At 37.4% G+C, this 26463-nt stretch overlaps 1 protein-coding gene across 3 annotated transcripts in view; it reads right to left on the bottom strand.

The window, feature by feature from the left end:
- LMBR1 (limb development membrane protein 1) overlaps positions 1–26463 on the bottom strand; it is a 77883-nt gene that overhangs the window by 32006 nt on the left and 19414 nt on the right. For 2 of the 3 annotated variants that reach the window (XM_068404604.1, XM_068404605.1), the window contains 2 exons: positions 24217–24356; positions 17713–17816 (listed from right to left, as the gene is read on the bottom strand). The exons of the other annotated variant lie outside the window; for it this stretch is intronic. In XM_068404604.1, the coding sequence (XP_068260705.1) occupies positions 17713–17816; positions 24217–24356 (244 nt within the window). The remainder of the gene's footprint in view (positions 1–17712; positions 17817–24216; positions 24357–26463) is intronic. 3 annotated transcript variants of the gene reach the window in all.

Raw genomic sequence — 26463 nt, 5'->3', positions numbered from 1 at the left:
TTGAAGAACTTCAGTGAAGTCACTAGATAGAAACATTCTGTCATAGGTACTATTGAATATACAGTAACTGTCCAGGATAAAGAAAAAATTAAAATTTAAGATGCTTAAAGCATATAGGTAAATACTTAATCTCAATTAGGCACCCATAAGACTGTGCCCTATTAAAACATTAATGTTCCAGGCACATTAGTTCATACTTACATATATTAGCGTGCCTGTCAAATAGCTGCTATTTGTAAGGAACGAAAGGTACAGAATTTCCCCCCACAGGCACACAGAAAACTTCTGGAGAATCACAGAAGGGCTGAGGTTGGCAGGGAACTCCAGAGGTCATCTGGTCCAACCCCCTGCTCCAGCAGGGCCACCCAGAGCTGGTTGCCCAGGACTGTGCCCTGGCAGCGTTTTAGTACCTCCAAGGGTGGAGACTCCACAACCACTCTGGGCAACCTGTGCCAGTGCTCAGGCACCCTCACAGTAAAAAAAAGTGAGAAGTGAGCCTTACACACCCTTACTACTACTTCTTTTTGCTGAAGGTAGTGTTGTTTGTTCAGGTGAAAAATTTAAAGCTTGAGCATTATCATTAGTAACACCACTAATTTAAGACCTGGGCAAAAATCTATACTCTTGACTTTGAGAGAAAAAACGGGTAAATACAAGCAACACTTCATTTTATTTCAATGAAAGCAAAACTATGCAAATAAACCTTGAAATTCAATGATGAGTATTTTTCTTTCTGAGCAAAAACCTCTTCACTGACATTTTAGGTTTGGCTTAACATTTCTTCTTTGAGTCTTTTCACTTCTCTCCCACAACCCCATTATATTACTCAGATTTCTTAGATGAACCAAATGTCATGGCATATCTTCATGGCACAGAAGATATTGTCACTTCTATTTCACCTAATACTAGTTGCATTTTTTTAATCCATTTACTCTTCATTTTTTTGTGTGAAAAGGAGTATTAGAGCCTGCCATCTGCAAAAACAGCAACAATCCCACCTAAAACTGAAGATTTCAAATCAGCCTGTAAGAGTACATTTATTGTTCATGTTCAGTCTGCACCACTGTATCTGTCTAGTCCAGAATTAACAAATGAGTACAAAATGAAAAAACATGTAGTGTAGGTACATAGGACTACTTCAAATTAGCACTCTAACTAAGCAAGGAAAAATAATCATACAGCGCTAAATCTTAGTGTCAAAAAAGTGACTGCATTTGAATCAATTGGAAGAGTTCTTTGATTCCTCATCATCAGTGTGCAACTGGAACCAAAGGGAAACTTTACCACACAAGCAAAGGCGGTGGCCTATCCAGCTAGTTAAGTGTGTGTGCACGTGCGTATGTACATACACATCCAGGGGCAGGTAAGGGAAGAAGTGGTGAATAGCCACCTTTTACACCAGTTTTCCAGTTCAATTGTTTGATCAGGAGAAATTGCCTCATAAGCTCCCATGATCGCTGCTTAACATTCCTATGGAAACTAAACTAAGAAAGAGGAATGGGAAAATACTTTGTATTTTTAGCTTTCCACATCGTATTCGAGAAGGAAAATTAAGTTTTCCAAGTCTTCATCTAGTCTTCTCTTCCTAATGGTTCTGACAGGTAAGAACAGGGACAGTAAGCACCATACAACCAACCAGCTTGCATCAGGTTTTTCAGAAAGTTAACCCAACCACATCCAACAGCTTGCAATTCCCTCAAGTGAGTTTCAGATTATCCGTAAGGCAAAACAGACTTCCAAAAGTGAATTACCTGTGGGGTTCCCTACTGTCAGGGAAGCAGAAGCTTGGCATCATACAAGCCAACTTCACACATAAAAAATCTCTCATAGAGGATGAAAAAAAAAAATATGGTCAACAAAAACTTTTGGGAGCTAATTACTGTAATCTTATAGAAATTACAATTGAACTGTTTATCAAGAAAAATCAGGAAAAATTGGCAGATTATACCCTCTAACACCCCCTTTTCTTTTTTAAACGTCAAAGTTTCACAGTCCAGACTCAACAGCTCACCTACGCTTTTACTCACAGCACATTTTCAAAATCCACTTAGTTCTCTAACACGAGTGCTCAGCCAAGTGAAATGTTTTGTTAAAGGAAAGATGTTTAATACATCAATCCCAGCAACCTGGAACTTGCCAGAAGCCTAGTAGTACCTGTCATCTTCTGTGTATACTAATGAGGGGGGTGGAAAAAAAAAAAAAAAAAAAACAAAAATAAAAGATGAACAAAAAGAGCATTTGAATATCTCAAGGCATGCCTACAAATAAAAGCTGTCCTACAAACACATTCTAAGGATCTTGTGATTTGTACAGCCTTAGAGATATCTGACCCTCAGACTTCTTTAAAATTCAACTGCTGAGACATTCAGAGGTTTTTATATTGTTTAATCCTGAGCTACTCACACTGCCTGGAGCAGCGGGTCTAAGGGTTCATGTTTCCAGATGAGCCTGATTTTAGCAAGAAAGGTTTTAATTATTCTAGAAGCGTTCTGACAAATTTTTAGTTCCTACTCTGGAAAGCATCACCAAAATCTTACCATGTTTCTTTCCTATTATGATTAACATAGATAAGTCATCCTGGATGATAAATATCCAAAACATACTAAAAACCAGCACATGGCCAAAAAAAGGTAATTCTTTAGCTGAAAAGCCCAAGGAAGTACAAATGGCAACAACAGTCCTGAAGGGATGACGGATGTCATACAAGAAAGTCAAGAAGTTTAATTACTAAGGAAACCGCTCCTCCTCCCCAGTACATTTGTGTTAAGCACGATGACTATTATGCAATCGCAACACATCAAGACTTTTCCCGCTATGTGTGTTCACACATAACACCTAAAGGCTGGTTTTTACTTTACAAGAGAACATATGCTTGGTGATAGTTTCTTATGGCTTTTCAATATGGAAAAGGGAGATTTCTTGATAATGGAGACAGTAAGAAGTGTTGGTGTTTTTTTTCCCAACTGAAATTCTGTAACTACTTTGAATGATGTAAATGTAACAATACAAAATGCTTTGCCATTAAGACAGCACAGGTGACAAGTGAAGACCTTGCTGGGCATGCTGGTTGTCCACAAGGTTTCAGGAGTTTTGCATAACTAGCAATTAGCACAGGGATCTCTCCTGACTACAATGACTCACAAGGACAGTGCATGAGCAAGAACCTCCTCACTGCTCCGCTCTCCATTAAGAGTCACACACAAAATCTGGAAAGGCTTAAAAGGATGCTCTGACAACTGCCATTCTTGCAAAGCTAAGGTAAAACATGCACCATATACCCAGGAAACACCGTGGAAGACATGGTTATCTTCCAAGCAGTGACACAACCCTGTGCCAGAAACTCAAAAGTTGTTTCTTTTTGGGAAGGAATGGTTACATAAATGAAAGCAATCAAGCCATTTTTTGCCAATTTTTGCTCTGCCAGTTGTGATTAGGAACACAAATAATATTTTGGAGCAACTTAAGCATAATTTTTAATGCTTTCTAATGCACCAAGGATTTCGACATACGCATACAGATACTACTTACCAAGAGTTCTTGTGTTTTAATGCTGATGAAACAGCAGAAAAAACTTGCAACGTGTTATTTTCTTTTTCGGTAAGCGGCAAAACTCCTGGTAAAACCAAAGAGCTACAGCCCCACCCCTACATCGAGAAAAAGCATTTCTTTGCTGGAACATTACTTGGCTATAGTGATATTGACAAACAAATTATTAGCTCCTATAAGAACGACATTTTTGGAACTACATCGCCAATGTACAACATGCTATGGCTTTAGTTAATTCTACATTTTGATTTAGTTGCAAATTGCACAGGAAAAAATAATCAAGGAAAGTATTATCAATGAACTAAGAATTACAAGATGTTACACACAAAACCAGAGAGTCCTTACAAAGTTTCTATGGTGCTGAATATTTGAACACGGTTCTGCTTGGACATCTTGACCTCTTGCAAGGTAGGTAAACACTACTTTTTACACCATGCCCTGACCCATCGGGAAAGCCTGGGAAACATTTCTGCAATCACAGCACATTTAAAGTACACATGAAGCCCATTGTTTTCCTGTGACAAAAAGGAGTCTTAGTAACCTTAAGATTTGTTCAGTGAGAGGCTGACTGCAACAAACATGTGTGCTAACATCTGCAGAAAATAAATGGAGGCACTAAAAAAGAATGAGAATTACAGCAGGTATGAGGCTGGGGATGTTACAAGAGTAACATCAATCACATTTTTAGCATGCGTTACCCCCTCTTTCTTGGTTTGTGAGCATTGATGAGACACCCGCTTCAAGCATTCTAACCATTTCTATGGTTAGAAACCGTACTTTGAGCCATCTTTGTTCTGACCTATGCAAGACCATGCAGAAACATTTTTTTTTTTAATAAGTAAAGGAGATCCATTTTCCATCAGGTAAAATGGAAACACATACTACATTTAGCACACTGATAATTAGTCAAGAGGTCACTACCTTATGAGACTACCACAAATTACTGAGTCAAAAACAGAAGCTGTAGTTTTAGGAAAACTCAGTTCATTTTGAAAATGTAGAAGCCAATGACTCGGAACCCTCTCAGAGCAAGCTAAAAAATCTTAATCAAGAAATAATACATTCAGGCATCAGATTCAAGCATTCAAGAAGAAAAAGTTTCCTTGCCCGTGCAAGAACCAAAGACTTCAGACTGTAACCAGTGCTACGTCTTCTCCCACGCCACCTCTTCCCTCACAGAACCCTTCCAGCCTGTGCGGATTTTAAGACTAAACTGAACACTTCTCATCACAACACAGCCAGCGTATTTTAAAGTTTAGATTTATTTTCCACACAATACAAATCCTAAAAATTCATAGTCACAAAACGTTCCCGGCAACTTTCAGCTGATTTTTGTGTTAGTATCTTTTCCCAAATGATTTAATGGTGGTTACCATTCTGTCAATGGAGCAAGAGGAGGCAGCTGAAATCATCTAACTGTATAGAATTTAACAGTTACACAGTATAAGTAACAAAATCCAGAAATTTCAAAAGAGAAACTCAGAACTGGGGAGAGAAAAACAAAATGAAAGTCAAAGGAACTTGACGGAAAAAGCCATGATGAATTCTTTGGGTGTTGGCTAAAGACATGTACCAATAAGCATTACAGCTATGCCTGCCAAGTTGGAAACAAAGGACCAAAATCACCCAACTAGAGGTCAAAACAAAGATGTCTTTATTTAGTAGGCTGGTGAGGAGGACATCTATCCAGGATGCAGCACACCCACTGCAGTGTCTCCTCTGCCAAAGAAAACTTAGGCCCTCTTCTCCAGTGTACCAGAAGAGTAACCAAACCATGGTGTTATAGTATATATTTTGGGGTCCATATGCATCAAACTTTCCTGGTGACATCACTGCACTCAAATAATTCACTGAAATAACCTAAGAACGAATATGGACTTCTTGCAGATTTGCATCCTCGCAACTGGGATAAAAACCAGTTCTTCCTCACTTTTTTTCCTAGGATCTATTTAATTATCCAATACAAGACAGACTCCAGTTAGAATGATAGTGTGAGATTCATTTATTGCCTAGCAGTTAAGGCATTGTTTCAAATACATGGATTCATATTACTTAAGGAAAGGGCACACACCTGGCTCTTCCACATCTAGGTATAATTCCTGCATATTTAACATAGAAATAGTATATTAGAAAAGCATTCCTTCCACATTTTGTAACAGAAGACATACCAGTTACGTAAATTGAGGAAAAGCTAGACAGAATATCAGAGAAAATGCAAACATCTACTAGCTGGAGAAAATAATTACAGCCTACATCTGTCAGATATGTGCTACTACCCTGCTGCAGCCTGCCCTTCCCTCCTTTGTAGAAAGAAACTTGCAAAAAAAAAAACAAAACACAAAACATAGGATTATGTCTAAGTTCTTATTAAAAAGGACAGATGCAGTTCTATTGACACTATAGTAAAAGCACACAACCCAAACCTTTTGGGAAGAAGGGGAGGAAGAAATGAAAGGATATACATAGTAAAATGATGACTGTCCCAACGCTATGCCTTTCTCCCACCAGTTTCTTCTGTTGTTCCATTCGTTAGCCCAGCCCTCACTAATGAGCTCCTAGATGCTCCAGTCCCTCCACCTACCAAGTTTCCCAGACTTTCCCAAGCCACCTGCAACAACAACATGGGAGCTGTGGGATTTCTGACACTACGAGTCTCCCTCTAATCATTTACTTTTGGATCAGAAAGAATCTTTCCTGCTAGACTGGAATGATAGGAAGATAAATAGATATTTTCCCACTTCTTTGTAGCTTGGCAGAGGATTAAGGTAAGTAATGCAAAAGTACAAGGAAAGACATGGAATTTGTGATTGTGTTTCTGGCAGAAAGAAACCACAAAGACAGCTCCCAAAAGCAAATGACATGCAGAAGCACACAGATCACTGCTGAAGTTCTAAAACAAAGAGAAACCTGAAGTTTTCTTGGTGTCAATGTCTATTACTAACCCCTTTCAAGGGAGAATACAATCAAGAAGAAAGCACATTTCTAGGAACTGGGCAAAGCACCAGACTGCTGGAAGTTCCTTTTAATAAGATGGGAAATCCTTCAAAAAGCTACACCAAAACAAATAAAAAATAAAGAAAAACCTAAAAATAAGGAGGAAAAAAAAAAATGCCCAGGGAGGGGAGACTCATTGGTCCTCCTTCCTGCCCTCCTTTGTAAACAAAGTTGTTGGCTGCCTTACAAATCCTCACTACAGATGCATTAGCTCCTTCTTTGCATTGTCAATTTAGAACAAGTAATTCTTAATATAGAGTAATCCTTTGTGTGGAATATTTCTAGTAAGACTAAGTAAGTAATATAGACTAAACGTCTATATATCACATTGCCGGTTACCAGTACTAATGACAAAACATTGTTTTTAGAGAGGGAATCAGAAGCAGTCTTTACCTAGTAAAGCATCATTTAATAAAGGAAAACTATCAGATAACTGTTTCATGCCTTTCTATGATTAAAATATATTAAAACTTGCCACTATCAATATAAAATCATATGGCAATTTTTCTCTCTGTGAATTAAAATGACATTTCTATTAAATCTGTAAAGTCTTTTTTTATTTTTATGTAAAGTAACAAAACTGCATAAAGAGACTTAAAATAGATACAATGTTTTTGCTTATCCTGAAAGGTCAGTATTTGAGTCAATGAAAACTCAAATGAAAACACAGACTAATGTGAAAATATTCAAACATTCAAATCTTAGTAAAATATTCCTCATGCATAAACCAGCCATTTTTATAAAACAAATCACCATGCTCAAACAAAAACAGCAGCAGATCAGTTTAATGTTTCTTAACATTTAATAAAAGAAACCAAGATACTGAGATGGAAAGGTGCTCACATTGCCTTCTTGAAGCCTCTAACTCAGACATGCCAAATTCTTAGAGCCATCTGCCTTCTTCCATTGACTAAGAGATGGGGCTTCTAGATCCCCTGAATCACAGCCATTTCAGGGATCCTGCATGTGTGAATACTTCCTTCCTTCCCAAAGAATGGCAAAATTTTCTAGTTTAAATGAAACAGTTACACAAATTTTATTATAAACTGACAATGAAAAAAAAAAGGAAGAAATACATCTCAGGGTTTTCAGATATATAGCTATCATCTACCACAAATAGAAGGGTCTATAGAGGGCATTAAGAATGCTCCATCTAAACAAAATTTGAAAAGTACTCATTTCTGCCTTAAAAAAGAAAAAAAAAAAAAGTATCTTAGGGAAAAAAAAGTATTTTGGAACCCAGTGCTTCAGTTTACATGAATGATAAAATGAAGAGATTCAAGCTTAGTATTTGTAGCTGTAACATCTGTGCACTTTACAAGTAGCAGAAGTATTTAGCGTGTCTATTTTTACTCATGCAGAACTCCATAAGTTATCCTAAAAACAAATAAAAACTGTAATAAAAAAAACCACTCAATTTATTCACTGACAGCAGCAGAGAAAAATATTCACATCTTATTCCATTCGCAGGCTTCCAGCTACATGTTAAAGCTTTTAGCAAAGAACTACGGAAATTCCACAAAACATAAGCATGCTAAATACAGCAGAGATGTGCGAGTTCAGAACAACGTAGGAGTGGGGAAAGCACAAAAGTTCAGCGATGCATTTTGTTCCTGGCTCAGATGAGGTGGAATAACTAATGCTCCAGTGTTACCTTCTAAAACGAATTAGTTTTATGGATGACTCTACCTACTCATACGCAAGAGTCATCTAATACAGTTTCTCACAGTATGCGAGAAAGGTAATGGTCAGAAAACCATGTTTTGAAATAACACTGTGTTGGGGATTTTCTTTGCACAGTGTTTTTACCCCAATATTACTAATAATTCTTGTTTCACCTTGTTACTCTACTAATTTCCATAGTTCAAATACATGAAAATGTTGGAAGAACACAGACTGACCTGATACGTTTTGCTTTACTATCTACATTAAAGAGTTGGTCAAAAAAAGTAATTATAATCTCAACCCCATAAACTCCTGCAGAAAGGCAGAATCACTGCTTAGCTAATGAAGTCACAGTGAGGCAGGTAGTGCAGAAAAGCTATGCCAAGTCAACTATACCATAAGGTTGTCTCCTGTCACTCTATTTTTTGTAACTTATACTGAGGCCTCTTTAAAAGAAGTACATTCTAATTTATGGAAGCAACCAACTGGCATTTAACTGCTTCAATGAAACGGAGCACAGATCACATCTCATCACATCTTGATCCAATGTGTGCAACAACCAACATCCACTTATTTCCCCCTCAGCTGTCCCAGATACAGAACTGTTACATGTATTCAACAAACCATAGATCTCCTTATGGTAAAATAAAAAGGGCAGATTTTGCATATAATGTCCCCAACTGAGTTAATCAAAACATCTTATAAAACCTTATGAAATGTTTTATAAAGCTACAAAAGCAAATTAACATTAAACCATTCTTCCTCAATAACCACAAGTTTCTCTGTCCTAACCACCGATTCTTGAATTGCTTTTTATCTTAGTTCTTATTGAAAGATGACAAGGCCCTAAGCTGAAGAACACATGCATGTTGTTTACATAAAAGTTGCTGTCTTGCACAGCCTTTATTCCTAGATGTCTAAATACAGACACTAATTATACATGCTGAAGTCCAGGCTTTGTAATACAAAAATTAATATAACCAACATTCCCAACCTCTTCTTGACCTACCTATAGTAGTTTTTGTGTTCTTACTGTCTTTAACTTTGCCTTAGTTACAGTCATTGTGAAAGGACAGAAAACCAGACATCCCTGCAATACTTTGATAAAGCTATTTTCATCTCATACTTATCTCTAGTATAGTTACATATTCCAATCACAGGTCCTCAGAAGCAGGCAATAAACTCACATAGCTTTTCAGACAAATTCACTGAAATACACCCCTGAAGTAAGAAATCTTCTTTTCCTCTGCAGGACTGCAAATAAAGGACCTCGTAGTATAAAACTGTAATTTTAACATGTTTTCAGTTTAGTGCAGACACTCATCAATGTGACATGCTAACAAGTATGCTAAACTTTCTCATCTTCCATTGCATACCATTTTATAAGCTCTTCTCTAACTTAATGTTAGTTGTGCCTGTCATCTACATTGCAAATTATAAACACACTCTACATTTAGCTGTATACAGGCTATTTCTAAGACTTCAACAGAAGCAGGAAACATACGAAGAGTCAAGATATGCACCATTCTCAATGCAAGATTTACTGTTAAATATAGTCCTTAACCATCCACCTTACATCTTATGTATTATGTTACGGGTTTGTATAACTGTCAGTTAAGTATGCTTTTATTTTAACAGGGAGGAGGAAAAACCCTGATCAAGCTACTTGCCAAAACAGAATCCCAGAATAATCACGATCTGCTTCTAAACAACAACAAAAAAAAGTCTAATAAATTTTAAGTGGTGTCATTTTAACTGACTCCAGTTTAAAGAACTGGACTTCATATCTGAACTTGAGATGTTAGCTTATGTCAAAAATACAAAACCAAACAGCTGCCTTTGATGTGACTGATTAAACAACTTTTGTCTCTGGTATTACTAATGGAATGAGTAAATGGGTTGTAATATAATGTACAATAATTCAGTTACATACTAGTAAACATTTCATGGAGATCAGAGCACTACCGTCTCAGTTCGTGCTGAATGATTTTATAGACAAATAAATATGAACTTAAATGCCAAATAAACATACACTGTTACCAGGGTACCTCAAGACTATTTGGTGAGCCATTACACACAGTGGCCCGTGGGTATTGCAGTCAGAGGTACATGCAAGCATCAAACATGAAGTCAAATGCTGTTTCAAAACAAGGTTCAAGACTCTTGCACTCTCCAAATCACTTTTCCAGAAAAATCACGACAAATTCAGAAAACTGACCGATTTTAATTAATCTCATATTGGAAAGGATTTCCAAGCCAACTTCCCCAATATTTTGTATTATACGAACAATTGCTTCCCATGGAATACTTCTTGAGATTAGCAAAAAAGTTTCTAAAAGTAAATACTTCAAAACTAACCTTGAACACACTTCCTACAGTGGCTTCATCACATACTAAAAAACTTATTTTACAGTGCTCTACACCTACAGTCAAACCAGAGTTCTATGGGTACACACAGCAAAACTGGGGAGTACAGCTTTTCTACATGGAAAAATACAGAAATTAGAATTTCCATACCCACCAAGAAAGGAAAAAGTGGCAGGTTTACTTTTCACTTATGCTTATTACTATGTTTAGTTACCTAGAGCTTGCAAACACAATGCACTGCAACACAACACATTAGAAACTTAAGCTTAGTTCAGTCTTATTATATAGTAACGTTGACTAGGAAAAGTCATTGCTATTGATAAACAGAGTGTATCAAACCAACTCAAATGTTGACAAGATGGAAGATGTACACACTGTGCAAAAAAAAAGCAGTTTCAAAAAAATGCTAGTAACCATATTTTTGCAAAGCTTCAACATTTCACTCCCTCCCCAAATAAGTAATTTTATTTACAAATCACATTTTTAAAAGCCATGCTCCACTGAAAGAGGGAAAGGGAAGAAACCTGCCTTTAACAGCAGAAACCACTGTATTTCACTATTTGGAATAGTGAAATACACCATATTTTACTTGCACGGGCTAAGCTGCAACTGCTAATACAGGCAGGACTTTGCAGTCATGACAGCCAAATCTTTATACAGTAGCAAGCACTTCGCAATAAACTGTTCAGAACACTGGCCCGTCTCACCTGCCTTAAGTGTATGAATAAACTGCTACATTTTTAAGTGGTGTTTTTATTAAAATAAACTCAATGGGAATTTGGGAAGAGATATCAAGGAAAAGCAACCAGATGGAGAGACTCGCTGACACATAACAATAGCTGGTGAAATATTACTCTTATTTTCTGTAATAAACACCAAGATCAAAACATTATGCAAGTTAAATTCCCTTGAAAGGATCCCAGCAGGAGTTTTCCTTTTTGTTTGTGCAGTACGCGATTTCCTCTCACCCACAAAAAACATACCAAGAATGTGCATGTGCCACTAACACTAAGCAGCACTTCCTTAATCACTCATTTCCAACAATTTATGGATGATCAGTGGCAAAAACGAGCAAAAATAATGAAAGCATGCAATGAAAGCTCATTGAGACAAACCGACTTGGACTTCCTACTCATTTCTGTGTCTCTTTAAGATGGGGGTCTGATACAAATTAGCCACTGGGAAAAAAAGTCATCTGGTCATAAAATACAGTACAGGGTCACTTTTATGTAAGTTTGCCAAAAGGGACATAAACCAGGACAATTTCAAACTGTGACACAGGATAGAAGTATATTAAAAAAATCTTTGTTCCTCCTCCATTGTGCTGTCATGTTGCTCAGCTTTATAGACATTCTGAGCACCAGCTCTGGCCTCTTCGCTTCCACCTGGTCTACCTAATTAATTAAGCAAGGAAGTTACCTCAAATTTTTGTACTATTTGTTTTTATTATCATGCACTTCTTTTGATGTTCCAGGAGTTAACCTCTTAATCCACAGACTCTGTGTGTTGTGTTCTGAACATTTTGAGATGTCTGGATAATTTGGATAATTGGTCAGGATGTTGCTGTCGCTCATGTTAAACTTTATGTCAGGACTTCAAGTTCAAAGATCAGTATTAAGGTAAAATACTTCATAAAGCCTTTTTAAAACTCTACACTCGTGATTATGCAATACCTAGCTATTCCAGTTTCTCACAGCGGTAAATTGCACTATTTGTATTTTCTTACAAGGAAATTACTCCTAAACATCTTTATCTTTGTCAACTTCAAACGAATACAAATTTCAGTTGAAATTACATCAAGAGAAAGCATATTTTAAGGTCAAAAAAAGGTATAGCAATTATCTCCTCAAAAATGCTTGTCTCCTTCACACAACAGCACACATGTAATTTTCTGTGCAGTCTGTTATCGCACATGGAAACATCAGCGCTGTGAACTACAGATGCTCAGCTACGAATACCACAATTTTCCTTTTTTGGAGAGAATAATAGAGAATGAGGTTAATTTTGACATTAAGAAACTTGGTTGACACCTTTGTTTCATAACTGTAGTACAGAATTTGAGAAGGCCAGTGACAAAAAACTGAAAGAGCATCTAAACAAGAAATATAACTTTATGCAGAGACTCTACAAAGGAAGACAAGGAGAATAGAGAAAGATATGAAAAAGTTCTTAATACCAATACAGTAGATCAAAGTTACTTCAGATACTCCAACAGCTCAGTTAATAGCACCGGCTAAGGTGTAATATATCACAATGAACTCCAACTACTTCAATAGTCTTGAAAAACCTAATTCACACATGTGCATGAAAATACCTACATGTGCATAAATACACACAGGGCATGTACCCATACATACACACGCAAAGACGTACATATACACATATTATTCACCAGCAATACTACATTTAGAATTGTTTTTCTGATAATACAAGTCTGCAACTGCCATTAAATGGAAATAAACTGTAGCAAGGAAGAGCACGTAAGCTCTTTAAAAGAGCATGGTCAACCCCCTTAGGCCCAAAATACCCTTTTTTTGAATTAACATACTGGTTGTAATTAAAAACCAGGCAGAGAATCAGTTTGATTTTCAGTACAACACTGCATCCACCCATGGTGAGTGCCTCATTTCCGTATTTCTCTCCTCTGTACAATATGCAAGCCCTTGGTTGTTTTAAACTGTTGCCCTGGGGAAATCGAAAAGAGTCTCTAAGAGGGGCCATGTGCCATTTAGAAAGTATACTAGCAACCAAGAAAAAAAGCCATAGTAAATTGGAAGATGGTTAACCAAACCCATTCAGATTCATGAAACTTAAACAGTTCATGGGGCAATACTTCCTTACAAGAACATGGAAAGAAAAGTTATACAAAGCTCGTAAGAGTAACCTATGAGCTATCTGAAATATCACAGCTTGAAAAAAGTTCACATTACAGTGAATAGATAAAATTAACTTTTATAGCACAATCTACAATAAACATTCAAACATGGCTAAAAACTTTAGGGGTTATGCCCATTTGTGATAATGACTAACATTACTGTCACAATTTAAGCTGAACAAAGAAATCCATTAAAAAATGAAAAAAAAAAAACATCCGAGTTCAGAACTGAACCTCTTTTAATCATTCACTTTCAGAACTTCTATTAAAATCCATCAAGTAACTCTTAAATGAACACCTTCAAACAGATATCTTGACTGCGCACACCTAAATCTCAAGTGACCTATTTATTCATTAGGTAATTCTGCGACAAATTCAAGATGACCTGCATAAAAGCTTCCACTGAAACAGTCTTTTTATCCAAGTTTTGAGCTGAGCTGGGTGTGTATCTGGAATCAACCGCTTTCCCTACTCCTTGTATCCAACTCCCAACTGAGAGATTAAAGATTACATATCCTGTGCCAAACCTCCTTATGCCTTCACATTTACAGTAGAGGGCTCATCTCTTAAACGCTGCAAGTTTCGCCAAATGTATGAAATGTTCTTTTAAATTGAGATCAGTAAAATCTGATTTTTCCAGTTAACAGTAATAGCATTTGAATGACGTTTTATCTTGCTGGCCGCTTAGTCTGATATAACAAATGACAAAAGATAACAATTTTTTTTTAAACTTGCACAAGTATAATGAAAAGCAAATTAATCTGTTAAAGAACCAGATTTTTACAAGGTAATTATGGTTTCAAAATCTTCTCTGAAAAAAGAGATAAGCAATGAGCCAAAAATCTAAGGAAAGTAAAAAAGATGGGAAGTACCCTTCACGCATTCTAGAACTGAAAAGCTTACATGTAATCCTGAGTTCAATTAAGCATAAATTTTCCCAGACTCCAATCATCCTATTATGTGATGTAACTCTTTAAAAAATATAGTACTTATTGCAAGTAGAATAATTTATGTGTATCAGAATTTGAACAGAACAGCACACTCAATTTTAACTATCAACTTAGTCCAGTTGTTACATTTGCCACTTTCAAGAAAAGTGACCAAAGACAAGGTATGTTCATATAAAAATGGACTACAATTCCTGCATCTTCACCAATAGCTTTAGGACTCACTCAAAGCTCGTAAAACAATTCAGTATATGTCCGCATACATTTTGGATACTTTTAAATAGAGCACCCAGGTAGAACAGCCATTGGACAAAGGCCTGGAGTACCTGTACTAGGAATCATATTTGGCTTCTGCACTGTACCAAAAACATCCAGGAGAAGTCAAACTAACAAAAGATCCCAAAAATTAGGTTCCCCCCGCCCCCCCAATAGGTGGGGTTTTATACTACAGTCTGATCTAACCTACCCCCATGAAGAAGCAAAACTACTCTAAAGCACCAAGAATCGTCTTTTTCCTGACATGTGCAGAGAGATTATGGTTCTGCCTCATCTGCAGTTACAAATGCTTCCAAGTTGTCACGGTTTAAGGCTGGGCCGGCTATTAAACCGGTGACAGGCACTCTCTGTTAACCCTCCTCCCCCCGCCACAAGGGGAAGGGAAAGAGAAAAGGGAGAGACACTTATGGGTTGGAAAGTTAAAACAGTTTTAGTGAACTATAATAGTGAAAAAGAGTATAATAATAATAATGGAAATAATTAAATATATACAAATACATACAAAACCAAAATCAAGCTCCCCCGATGTCGGCCACGTCACCCCCGGCACTGCAGGGCAGGCTCCGGGAAGGCCCAGGCTGGGCCCAGTGACGGACGGGAACTGGATTCAGGGGTGCACAGATCGGGATCAGGGGCACCAGGAAAACAGACAGAGTCCTCTTCGGACACTGGCCACAGAAGAAGGGGTGAGACCCTCGTGATCCCCCCGCTTTATACTGAGAATGACATGTATGGGATGGAATACCTTGTTCGTCAATTTGGGGTCACCTGCCCTGTCCGCTCCTCCCTGCAGGTGTGACCCCCCTTTGGCTCTTCACTCGTTAGCAGCGAGGAATTTAGCAGTGACCTTGGTTTCTCTAGGAATAAGTACAGCAAGAGCCTTTCTGCATAACATCCTTACCGGTGCCTCAGTGATAACTACAAACTTAGAGCGTTATCAGTCCTGGGAGCAGACATGTCTGCAAAACATGCAGTTAGTTTCAGAAAGTGCAGTTACTTAGAAGGGACTTAGCTGAAAGTAAAAATCACGAAAAGGAAAATTGGTCTATTTTAGGCCAAACCAGGACACAAGTGTAAACATGCAATGGTGATCCTATTTATCCTGAATGGGATTTATTAAAAGCCATAAGTTCAAAAGTTACACTATAACTATTAAAGGTTTATGTGAAGTACAAGTTTTATGCAGCTAGGATACATAATGCATCTGTTCGAGCCAACAGAAATCTACAAGTCAAGGGAACACACCAGCAGCACCGTACATGGTACGCTAATGGAGAGAATCCTTGGTTTTGGTTGGACTGCAGGAGACACAAACCCCACTAAAATCAGCTAACTTATTTCTTTTTTAGAACAAAAAATATACATTAGCTGTAGCTAGATACTTAGAGTCAAAAGGAAAATGGAGTAGCCTCCACCTGAAAACTGAAAGGACAAACTGAGTTGCTGAAAGTTTTCTTAGCCCTATAGACACCTGAAGTGAATGAAGGAGAATTTTTTCCAGTCAAGTTGGATAAGCAGAGTTAAACATAGTAGTATGGACAGTACTTTGCCCATCACCAAACTCCTTTGAAGTTGAACTCATTGGCTTGGTCATCCAAACTTTCAACTGAAGTAACTTGGATATATCTACAGTTCAGTCAATGCCAAGTAATGCAGCAATAGCATCAACAAGCTCCGAACAGGCCACACCAAACAAGTATTTACACACCATCTTGGTTGGGTCCTGCTGGTCCTTTCTGACACCGCTATATTGCTCAGTTTATGTAATCTCCTGGCAGCTTCAGCTATAGAATAAGATCCCTGTTTCTTTACATTGTCCCTGAATTAAAATTTTCCTTCACGCTGTACTTTCTAAGTATCTTATTTTCTTTGCTGTCCTCTGTTTTCTCTCTTACGCGTCTACATGAACGTGCCTAAAATCCCAAACTGGATGCAGTACTTCACTTGAGTTTTCCCTAATTCCATTAAGAACGAAAATGGCAACATCATCACCTCCATGCCACGCTCCTGTCAATGCAGCCAGGAATTACGTTTTCCTTCCCACCATAATCACCCCCTTGTTGATTTATGATACATGCGATCCACAATGACTCACAGACTTTTGCATCCATCTTTAATGTATTTCATTTTCCTGATTTCAGACTTTTCAAGATCCTTTGCTTTCTAATAACTGTCATCCAAAGGGCCTGGAATTCCCTCAAGTGTAGTATCATTAAAAACAAAAGTGTAATCATTTGGATGATGAAGATTAATGAAAATGTGCTACAATTGGTCCCCAGACAGTCATTCCTGTTTAATTTATTTGATATTTACGGTTTGAAATTCCTTTTGCTGTGCCTCCCATTATAGCAATTTTTCATTATATTTCTTTAGTTCACATATTAATATAACAGTTATCATCTTATTGTTCAGAAATTACTTTGCCAAATTCCTTGCTTCACTGAAATACTCAGCCCTCTCAACTAGAATATATTCAACTAAGTTGAATATTTTTAGTTATTGTCTACCCATTTAAGACACTTTTCTTAATATATTATTGTTAATACTGAGCACACTTGAACTTTTTTGGGGGATCTTTGTAATCTTTAAAATTCACAAGTCAAGCTTGTTTTCTCTGGGTCATCTGTTATTTAATCACCCTTCCCATTAGTAAGAAGCTTGTACTTCTTTCCCTTGTTACTTTATTTCTACTGTATTTATTGAACCTTCTCTTTTAGCATCCCAAGAAGTCATTTTTCAAAAAAAAAAAAAAAAAAATCAAACCTTGATTAAAACATTTTGTTATTAAAAAAAATTAGTTAAGTAATTTTCTTGATCTCAGTATACATGGCTTTTCAAGGACTTTTTTTTTCCGCTTAAGCTTACTCACAGCCATGCACTGTATACTTGTTTCATCTGCTTTGCAAGAGCGCGCAACTGCACATAAACATACAAATTCCAGCACCAAACCCTCCCAAATTCGTAATTTCAGCTTCATCAGAAATGAGGGCTGAAAATGGAATATATACTGTAATTACTCTGTATTTAACAGTATTTTCCTACCTTTTTTAAGCCAGCAAATCCTTCTGATTCCAGGAAGAAAAAGGCAAAGGGCATCAACACAAACAAACATAAATTTGAAAAAAGAGAAGCAAGATTCCATAAACCTGCAACAAACAAGAAAAAGTTTACACGTTTCTCAGCTTCAAAAGTCAAAGACGTTACATTTTCCTCCCCTACACATAACAACGTAGTATACGTACGAGTGCTAATAGAAGCCAGGTTTGTATGGATACATAGCTATTTACAGGTCATTGCTGAAAAATACTCATTTCTTTGTGTCACAACCTTCAAATAAAAACTGGATACCAACTTAAACAGCAGGAACTGTCTGAAATCTTGGAAGACGGATTGCAAGCTGAGGTGGACTGCTTCCACAATATCCCACTCAAGGCTCTTTAGATAACTGTTTAAAGAATTTTCAGGACAAAAGTATTTTACTACCATCAGTGAATCTCACAAAATTCAGTTCTGTGTACTCACTTCCTCCCATATTTTTTCCCCTAGAGTAACTTAGACCATCGTCACCTCCAAATTAAAAGAAGATTATCACAGTAACAGCAACAGCAGCCTTCCACAATGAGATGACAGGATCACGGGGTAAGAGGAGAGCAGTGGATCGTCTTTATCGCAACTTCAGTAAGGCTTTCATCACCTCCCATAGCCTCCTCAGACTAATTAATGCAGTATGGGCTAGGTAAGTGGACTCTGAGGTAGACTGAAAATTGGCTGAGCTTCCAGGCTCAAAGGGTTGTGACCAGCAGTACAAAGTCAGGCTGGAAGTCAGTCACCATTGGTGTACCCCAGGGGATCGATACTGGGTTTTACATCTTCACTAGTGACCTGGATGATGGGAGAGAATGCATCCTCAGCAAGTTTGCCGATGATTCAAAATGGAGAGGAGCAGTGGCCTGCCAGTCAGATGAACCTCAACAGCCTGGACAAATGGGCAGGGCAAACACTGGGGACCAACTGTCCCAAAAGCAGCTTTATAGAAAAGGCCTGAGAGGTTCTGCTGGACACCAAGTTGAACACAAGCAAGCAATGTGCCCCTGCAACAAAGAAGGCCAACAGAATCCCAGGCTACATTAGAAATGTTGCCAGCAAGTTAAAGGAGGCGATCCTTCCTCTCTGCTCAGCAGTGGTGGCACACATCTGGAGCACTGCATCCAGTTGTGGGCTCCTCCATACAAGACAGACATGGCCATACTGAAGGGAGTCCAGCAAAGGACCACAAAGATGATTAATAGACTGGAGTGTCTGTCACACAAGCAGAGGCTATGAAAGTTGGAATTGTTTGGCCTTGAGAAGAGAAGATATTATCAATGTATATAAATATCTGACAATGGAGGGGGAAAGGAAAACAAACAGAGTCGGACTCTTCACAGTGGCATCCAGTGAATGGCGAGGAGGCAGTGAACACAAATTGAAAACAAACAAAAAAACCCCACTTAAATATAAGAAAAAAACTTTTCCCACTATGAATGCAGTCAAACGGGCTGTCCAGAGAGGTTTTGTAATCTCCATCCTTCAACATACTCAAAACCCAACTGGGCAGTGCCTTGAGCAGCCTTCTCTAACTGACCCTGCTTTGAGCAGAGGCGTCAGACTAGACGATTTCCAGAGGTCCCTTCCAATCACAACCATTCTGTGATATAGGTGAAAAATCAACAACTGACTAAAAATAGGACATCTGTAAGACATATGTGACATCTGCAGGAAGGGAAAAGGTTTAGAAAACAACCTGAAGTAATACCTGATCTCCATTAAGGGTATCTGCTCTATTAAGATTTTCTAAGCTGAACACTTTCTGAACAGCCAGTTTCTGGTGCATAAACATGAATCCATCATCATCCTATCAGAAGCTGTGCAGGATGCAGTGTTTCTTCTTTACAGAAGCAGAAGCTTACCTGCAATTTAGTACTAGTGTAGCTAACAGGTTTAACTAGTGTCACATGTTCTGCATCCTGAAAACACAGCTTTTATTTTGCAGTTGAGAAAAACAGGCTTAATCCCTCACTGTCCCCAAAACACACGTTTCTGCAATTCTGCAGGACTATAGCACTTGAAATCCAAAAAAGAATATATCCCATGATAAGAAAATTTGAACTAACAGCTTTGTTTATTTCTTTTTTCTCATGTACAGGCTTGTTCATTTTCTTCTTTGAAATTTCCATTTTGGAAAGAATAGGGAAGAAGAGACATTTACTGCATGTCTGGTAAATTCATTAAGAGAAATTCCTGTATTTAGTTCCGAATGTAAAACTGTTAGCAGTTATCTTCACCTACACCCCCTTAAAAAAATGTTTTCACCATATACACTTCCTTTTCCTTTAAATAAAATTTAAATTTCCAAGAGAAATAAAAACGGGGTGTGAGGAGGGAGGCAGGGGCACAAGAAATCTACTTCAGCAATCGATAGCACCAGGGCACCAAGGACCAAACTTAGCCAAATAAGCTACAGAAAACAAAACAAGAAAATTCCAAAAGATGCGTGAAATACAATACTCAATTGCTAAAGAAAACAGACTGCCTAAAGGTGGCTAAACTCCAGTTAACAAAGAGGGGGATTTTTCCTTTTGAATTTGCTTAGCCAGGAAGCTCCTGTTACCATTCAAGGAACATTCACACATAGCAACACCACCAAGAATGTCATTAACAGCCCTTACTAGAGGTACATTAACTCAAGCAGTCTGGGTACTTTTTTTTTTTTCCTTTCCTTTTTTCAGAAAAAGAAGACACCAGTGTTAGAGGGTGGGGGTCTTGTTTCAGTGGTTTTCTCTAACTGAAGACAGCGCATTCAGTTACCTGATGTAAAGCTGATACCTGGATGTCCCAGTTTCAACAGGTCTATTACATGTACATCTACAATGTGAAACAGTGCTTAGGAGCTGCATACTACGTACAGAGCATTTTAAGGGAGGGGAGAGTGGTGCACATCTGGGGTGATTTTTAAGAAAAATCCAAAAATGTACACATTAGCAGCTGATAGGAACCCCATTTACAGAATATTAAACTACAGAGCTACAACATGCATGTAAAGTTATGAGAGGTAAGGACAGTGCTGTACTGCCGCTGACATACATACACACTTTCCTCAAAGTAAGGAGCACACAGTGCCCTCTTCTTCCCCTACCATATTTCTTATCCTCATTTGATAGTTCAGAAATCAAATTAAAATAGACTCAGAAAAATAAGTATTTTCTACTACACTGACTGCACCATAAAATTGCATGAGACAGACTTGCAGGTATCAATGTATATAAAAGCTTTAAGCAATCTATTGGAATATTCTAGGGTTTTTTTCATTTGTAGCGACCTAAGAATATCCCCCATAGAACAAGTTAATAAAATACAAAAATTAAAAATCTCTCAACCTTTGGCAAACAGATTAGACCCTCAGCAATTCTTCTCTCTCATTCATGGCAGTTTCATTACATTTTACCTCCACCTGGTGGCTGTAGCCAAGAGCAGCACCAGGGAACAGCCCGCTGCCGGTAGTATTTCGGGGTTTGGTTCAACATGCATCAGGTAAGAGTGTTTATACTGGACCCAGGTATGGGCTTTCTGCCTAGTTTCAAAAATTAGAGGCATGTATTTTCTATTTTTCTATATGCCACAACTAATGCAACGGTCTACAGTATAAAAACCCTTAATGTTACATTCAAGTACCTCAGACTATTTGTGTAATTTGTGTAACTGATAAATCTAGCAAAACTGAAGTGTTTTCAAGCAATACAAATTTTCCTATTTGATAATATTTGCAAAGCAGTAAGCAAACCATACATGAAGGCTACGCTAGACAGAGTGGTATGGAGATAGATAGTAACGTTTGCTGAACTTGAGGGCTTGTGATAGCACTATCGGCTCTCAAAACTTGCAAGGGTATTTCATAACTAGCTTCAAAAAGGTATGGCACTACATGGAGTAAGATTTTATAGAGCAGTGCAATGCTACTGTGCAAACCTACCAAACACCACAAGAGGGAGCGCACCCCCAAGGTAACGTTTTGAAATAAAGTACACTGATCTTTGTCAAGTTGCAGTAACAAAGTCCATGGTCAGATCCAAAATCTCCTGATGTTTCTGAAGTCTTCACACCAACTGTGGTAAATCTTGGTTTAGTTCGGTCGTGTCTACCACTAGCATAAGCTTTGCAGTACACAGTGAAACTTGGAAACACCAAGATGCTGAATTTACTTCCTTGCTAGCCATTACTATTGGACTTACGAAATATAAATTATACTGTGCAAGCATAAAGTGGTACTTTCAAAAGATTATCACATTAAAATCAATAGAAGATGGTCACTGGAAAATTCAAAGGCTTTGCTATGTGACAGCTACTTTTTCCAGCAGATTTCTAATTAACCCAAGTTTTCTCAAGTGCTGTTGCAACTCTGACAGAGTGAAAATTTCTAAATCGGTTATTATATAATTTTCGCTCTCTGAAATATTTTATTGTAGTTTTTCCAAAGTTAATTCAGACACAGAAGGAAGGATTATGTTCCATTAATTTTTTTTTTTTCATGTTCAGGAGTAAAGAATATAAATCTGAGTAGCTAAAACCATGTGAAAAATTATAATTAGCTGGGTTTTTTCTTCTAAGGAGAAGACATACCAAATTAGCAATCCCCCATGATGTGTGACAAAATAGATCACAGAATAACTCAACTAGGAAGAATCCCTGAAGTCATGTAGTCTGATCTGCTCCTTAGAACAGCTAAACTGTGGGTGCAATCAGGTTGCTCAGGGCTTTAGCCAGCTGAGTTTTGGAAAACTTCCCAGGATTCAGATCTCCCAGTCTCTAGACGACCTCTTCCAGTGTTCAACCATCCCCAGTGTGAAGAATTGTTGCTTTACGTCCTGCAAACATTGTGTGTTGCCTCCCACTGCATGCCCCAGAGAAGAAGCTGGCTCTATACATATCCCTCACCAGTCACAAATCCAGCTGTGCTCTGGTTTCCTAATCTCGCACCAGGATATTAACCCAGGTGATATTTCCACACCCCTCCTGGGCAGTTCATCCCTACTTGGCAGTGTTAGGTTAACGGTTGGACTCAACGATCTTAAAGGTCTTTTTCGACCTAAGTGATTCTATGATTCTACCTTCTGTACACTTCCTTTTTGGTTCTGAGCTCAGAAGTTCCCCATTAAGCCAAGTCAGCCTCCTATTACACCTGCTCATTTTCTTGCACACTGAGGTGCACATTATGGTGCTTGAAGGTTATCCTTGAAACTGTCTCCTGGCTTCCTTTGCCTTCAAGGTAAGGTCCAGTAAGGTCCCACATACACATTTCCTGAATAGGACAAAGTCTACTCTCCTAAAACCTTATGTCTTTATTCTACTGTCTTCCTTCCTCACTTTTCTCAGGTCTTAAACTACTCCACCACCACAGTCAGGGTCATCACTGACCACCACACCTACATTCAGCTACTCTTTATTCAAGGCTTTTAAAAAAAAATTATTTTACTGTCCAGATAACACAAAAAATACTCAACTAGTTTCAGAAAGATGACACACAATATGCATTATTTCCTGTCTTCACCTATCCACATTTAATTTGTTGTAAAAAAATTTGAATCTGGAATTCATGAATTTGCTATCTGTATTACTAGAGATTTAGCAAAAAGAGTACATTTTTCAGAGAAAAATCCTCCAAAGCCCAATTACTATCGCAAGAACAGAGAAAGGACAGCACAGTTAACTTGTAAATTATTTGTTCCAGATTAAATAAATTGTTTCACATCACAAAAGGTACTACCTTCTTTCTCCATCCAATTCTACTAAAGAATGTCCTGTTTCCACCAGCTGTTTCCCTTATACACACAGAAGTGTCCAAATTATTTTCAAACATTAGTATCCATTATATATGTCATAGTCATAAGCATGTTAACCAATACCAGAAAGCATGCAAAACCTACTCTGCCAGATATCAAGGCATCATCATTGCAAGCACAAGTAATATTCTTTTCTTGCATCTTGTTTTCCTTGAAATAGTTTGTTTTTATCGCGCCTCTTTACCACACTTGATACACTTACATTCTGTAATTTTTTGTTTACAAGTAAATCACTAACAGCTGAATTTAACTGTCTAATCCTAACTGCTCATAGCTAGCAAGTTTCTTAAAACAAATTTCGTATTTTGAGAATAAATTTATATCTATCATCATAAACAAGCTTATGAATCTTGCATTAATACATGAGGAAGAAGTTTGAACAGTGTGTTTTTAAGTTAGCTTCTAGTAGCACTTACTCTATATTAATATTCAAAGCAGTGAGTTTGGTTTAATTCCATCAAGTCTGCATAATTCTTTAAAAAACCCAACAAAACAGTTAAGACAGACTTTTGTGATATATCACACAGCAGCAAAATCAACTAGCCAATAACATATTAACAATTCAATTAGCATCTTAAATGAAAATTGAGTTCTTAGTTTGAAAATAAGAACAAATCTGTGCACGTATAATGAAGACATCCATTTTAATTACATTATGCTGAGTACTAACCATGAATTAGTGAGCCATTTAACCACTGAATATAGTAGTTTTGTGGAAAAGAAAGCAGGATCTCATTGCTGATTATTGAGAAAGGTAGAAGCAGGACTGCACCAGCTGAAACTGCTAGAGTGAAGGTGCTCAAGAACAGCCTGAAATTTAAAGAAATGTACCAGTGTTACCACCAACATGCTCTTAACACAGGGAAAAAAGTAGTTAGCCTACCTATTAATCAGTGTCTGAAGGCAACAGAGTCTTACATTGTAAAGGGGCAGGAAAAACTGCAATTTTCACAATATTTGAATCCAGTAAAAATAATTAGTTTTTACCAACTACCACAATTATTCTCTTGGGACTTGCATGCATTCAACTCCAATGTCATACACAGGATAAAGTATTGGAGTTCATGGAATATCTTTTCATAAGTCTCCTATTTTAGTTTTCGTTTCCCACATACACACTCAGAATGAAAAAAATTTCCATTTCTGTATTCTTACTACAATGTTTAAAAGCAGAGCATCTTTTTAGTGTCTAAAAAGTGACTAGAACTTTACATAAAAAAATATTTTAACAAACTGAAAAATAAATATTGCTTTTCTTTAACAAAGTAGTTATTAGAGTATCATGTCATAGCTTGGGGTTTTCCAATAGCTGTGAAGTCAATACAGATAAATTGTCAGAATTACTTAAAGTGTTTAAGCTTATTCTTTTCAGATCCCTGCGGCACTAAAAAGAACTGTGTTCTTAAAAAAAAAAAAACAAAACAACAAAAACATTCTTACAGAACTAATCCAATGCTAGAACAAAATTAGAAATAATTCTCAAAATTGCATGACAAAAAAAAAAAAAGATAAACTTAAATAGATCATTCCTACAACAGGAATGTCAGTAAGTTGCTTACAGAGATCTTAGTTTTCCTTAACAGTCTACAAATCTATTCTTCATTCACACAATACTTACAAAAGAAAGCCTGGGTCACTAATTTTATTTTAAAAAATATATTCTTATGTCTTTGTTGCTGCTTTCTGAGGTATTTTATTCTTTATTTAAGGATGTTTAAGCATTCTAAGCCAGAATTGTGAAACCTAACACACTACAGCCTTTCAAGGTTCTACAGCGGTTTGGCTTTGGTTTCTCCCCCACCTACCTCTTAAGTCCTGACAATTACGCTATGCAAAGAAATATCAATCTGCATATGTTTGACAGTTATTACTTTCTGGAAAATAACATGCACACTTAAGGAACAGGAAATCTTAGGCTGAAAGAACAAGTAGCATTTTATATTTATAACAACACTTTTAATGAAAGGCTGTTACTCTGACGGATGTGCTAGTCTTGTCGTACACTGTTTTCGCATGAAGAACACAGTATTTACAATTGGTATTTGTTGTATTTTAGAGCTAAAGAAAACGGATGCAGGAGGGATAACAGTTAACAAGACAAATTTTACTCTTTGAAAATTGAAAAATTCAGAACCAGGCTAAGACCACAGCTGCTATGAAAATCATTCAATCTAGAAGAGCCTTCACTGTAATCTTAAAAGCCGAGGAGAAATGCTCCTCTACTTTAGAGTGAAGAGCTTCATAGCACTTAAAAGCATGCATTTTTCTCTCTCTAGATCTGAAGTAGACCTTGTGGCAAATAAGTATTTCAAATCCATAAAAAATATTGGTCTCAGACACTACTGGGAGAAGTGCACCTAAGATTTACATGATCTTTGTACATCTTTCAAGCTTGCCACAAACGCACAACTAAAAGTGAACAGCTTGCAATGTACTCGGCACTTTCCCAGGGTACAAGAGAAATCAATAAAATACTCAATGAGATCTCCTTCCAAGAGGATGACAGTACCACCATGGAAGAGCTAAGAACATTGTAATAAGCAAGTAGCAATCCACATAGTTTAGCAAATCACATAACTGAGAGGGCAGCAACAGCTCACAGATGTTCTGTACATCTTCAGACATATTTAAACAGGAGAGATTAATATCTAGCTTTGCAAAGGAACAGGAAGAGAAGAGTGTTGCTGGCAGACCAGCATGTCTGGCAAGTTTTTGTCTTCATTTGTTATTCTTTTTTAAGATGATCAAATACAGATGTCTACTTCAGGGTGAGCTAACTTTCTTTCCAGGATCCATTGCCTCCCTTGTCAGGGCTTCCATTGGCTTCAGTGGGAACACCTACCTCCCATTTACAAATCTACATTTTAGAGCCCTAAACTTAGGTGCAGGTCTTGCACTGAATTCCACCTCTTGCATC

Source organism: Nyctibius grandis, chromosome 7 (genome assembly GCF_013368605.1).
Source record: "Nyctibius grandis isolate bNycGra1 chromosome 7, bNycGra1.pri, whole genome shotgun sequence".
Lineage (NCBI taxonomy): Eukaryota > Metazoa > Chordata > Aves > Nyctibiiformes > Nyctibiidae > Nyctibius > Nyctibius grandis.
The sequence above is the reverse complement of the archived record's forward strand: the minus strand, read 5'-3'. Positions and strand labels throughout refer to the sequence as shown.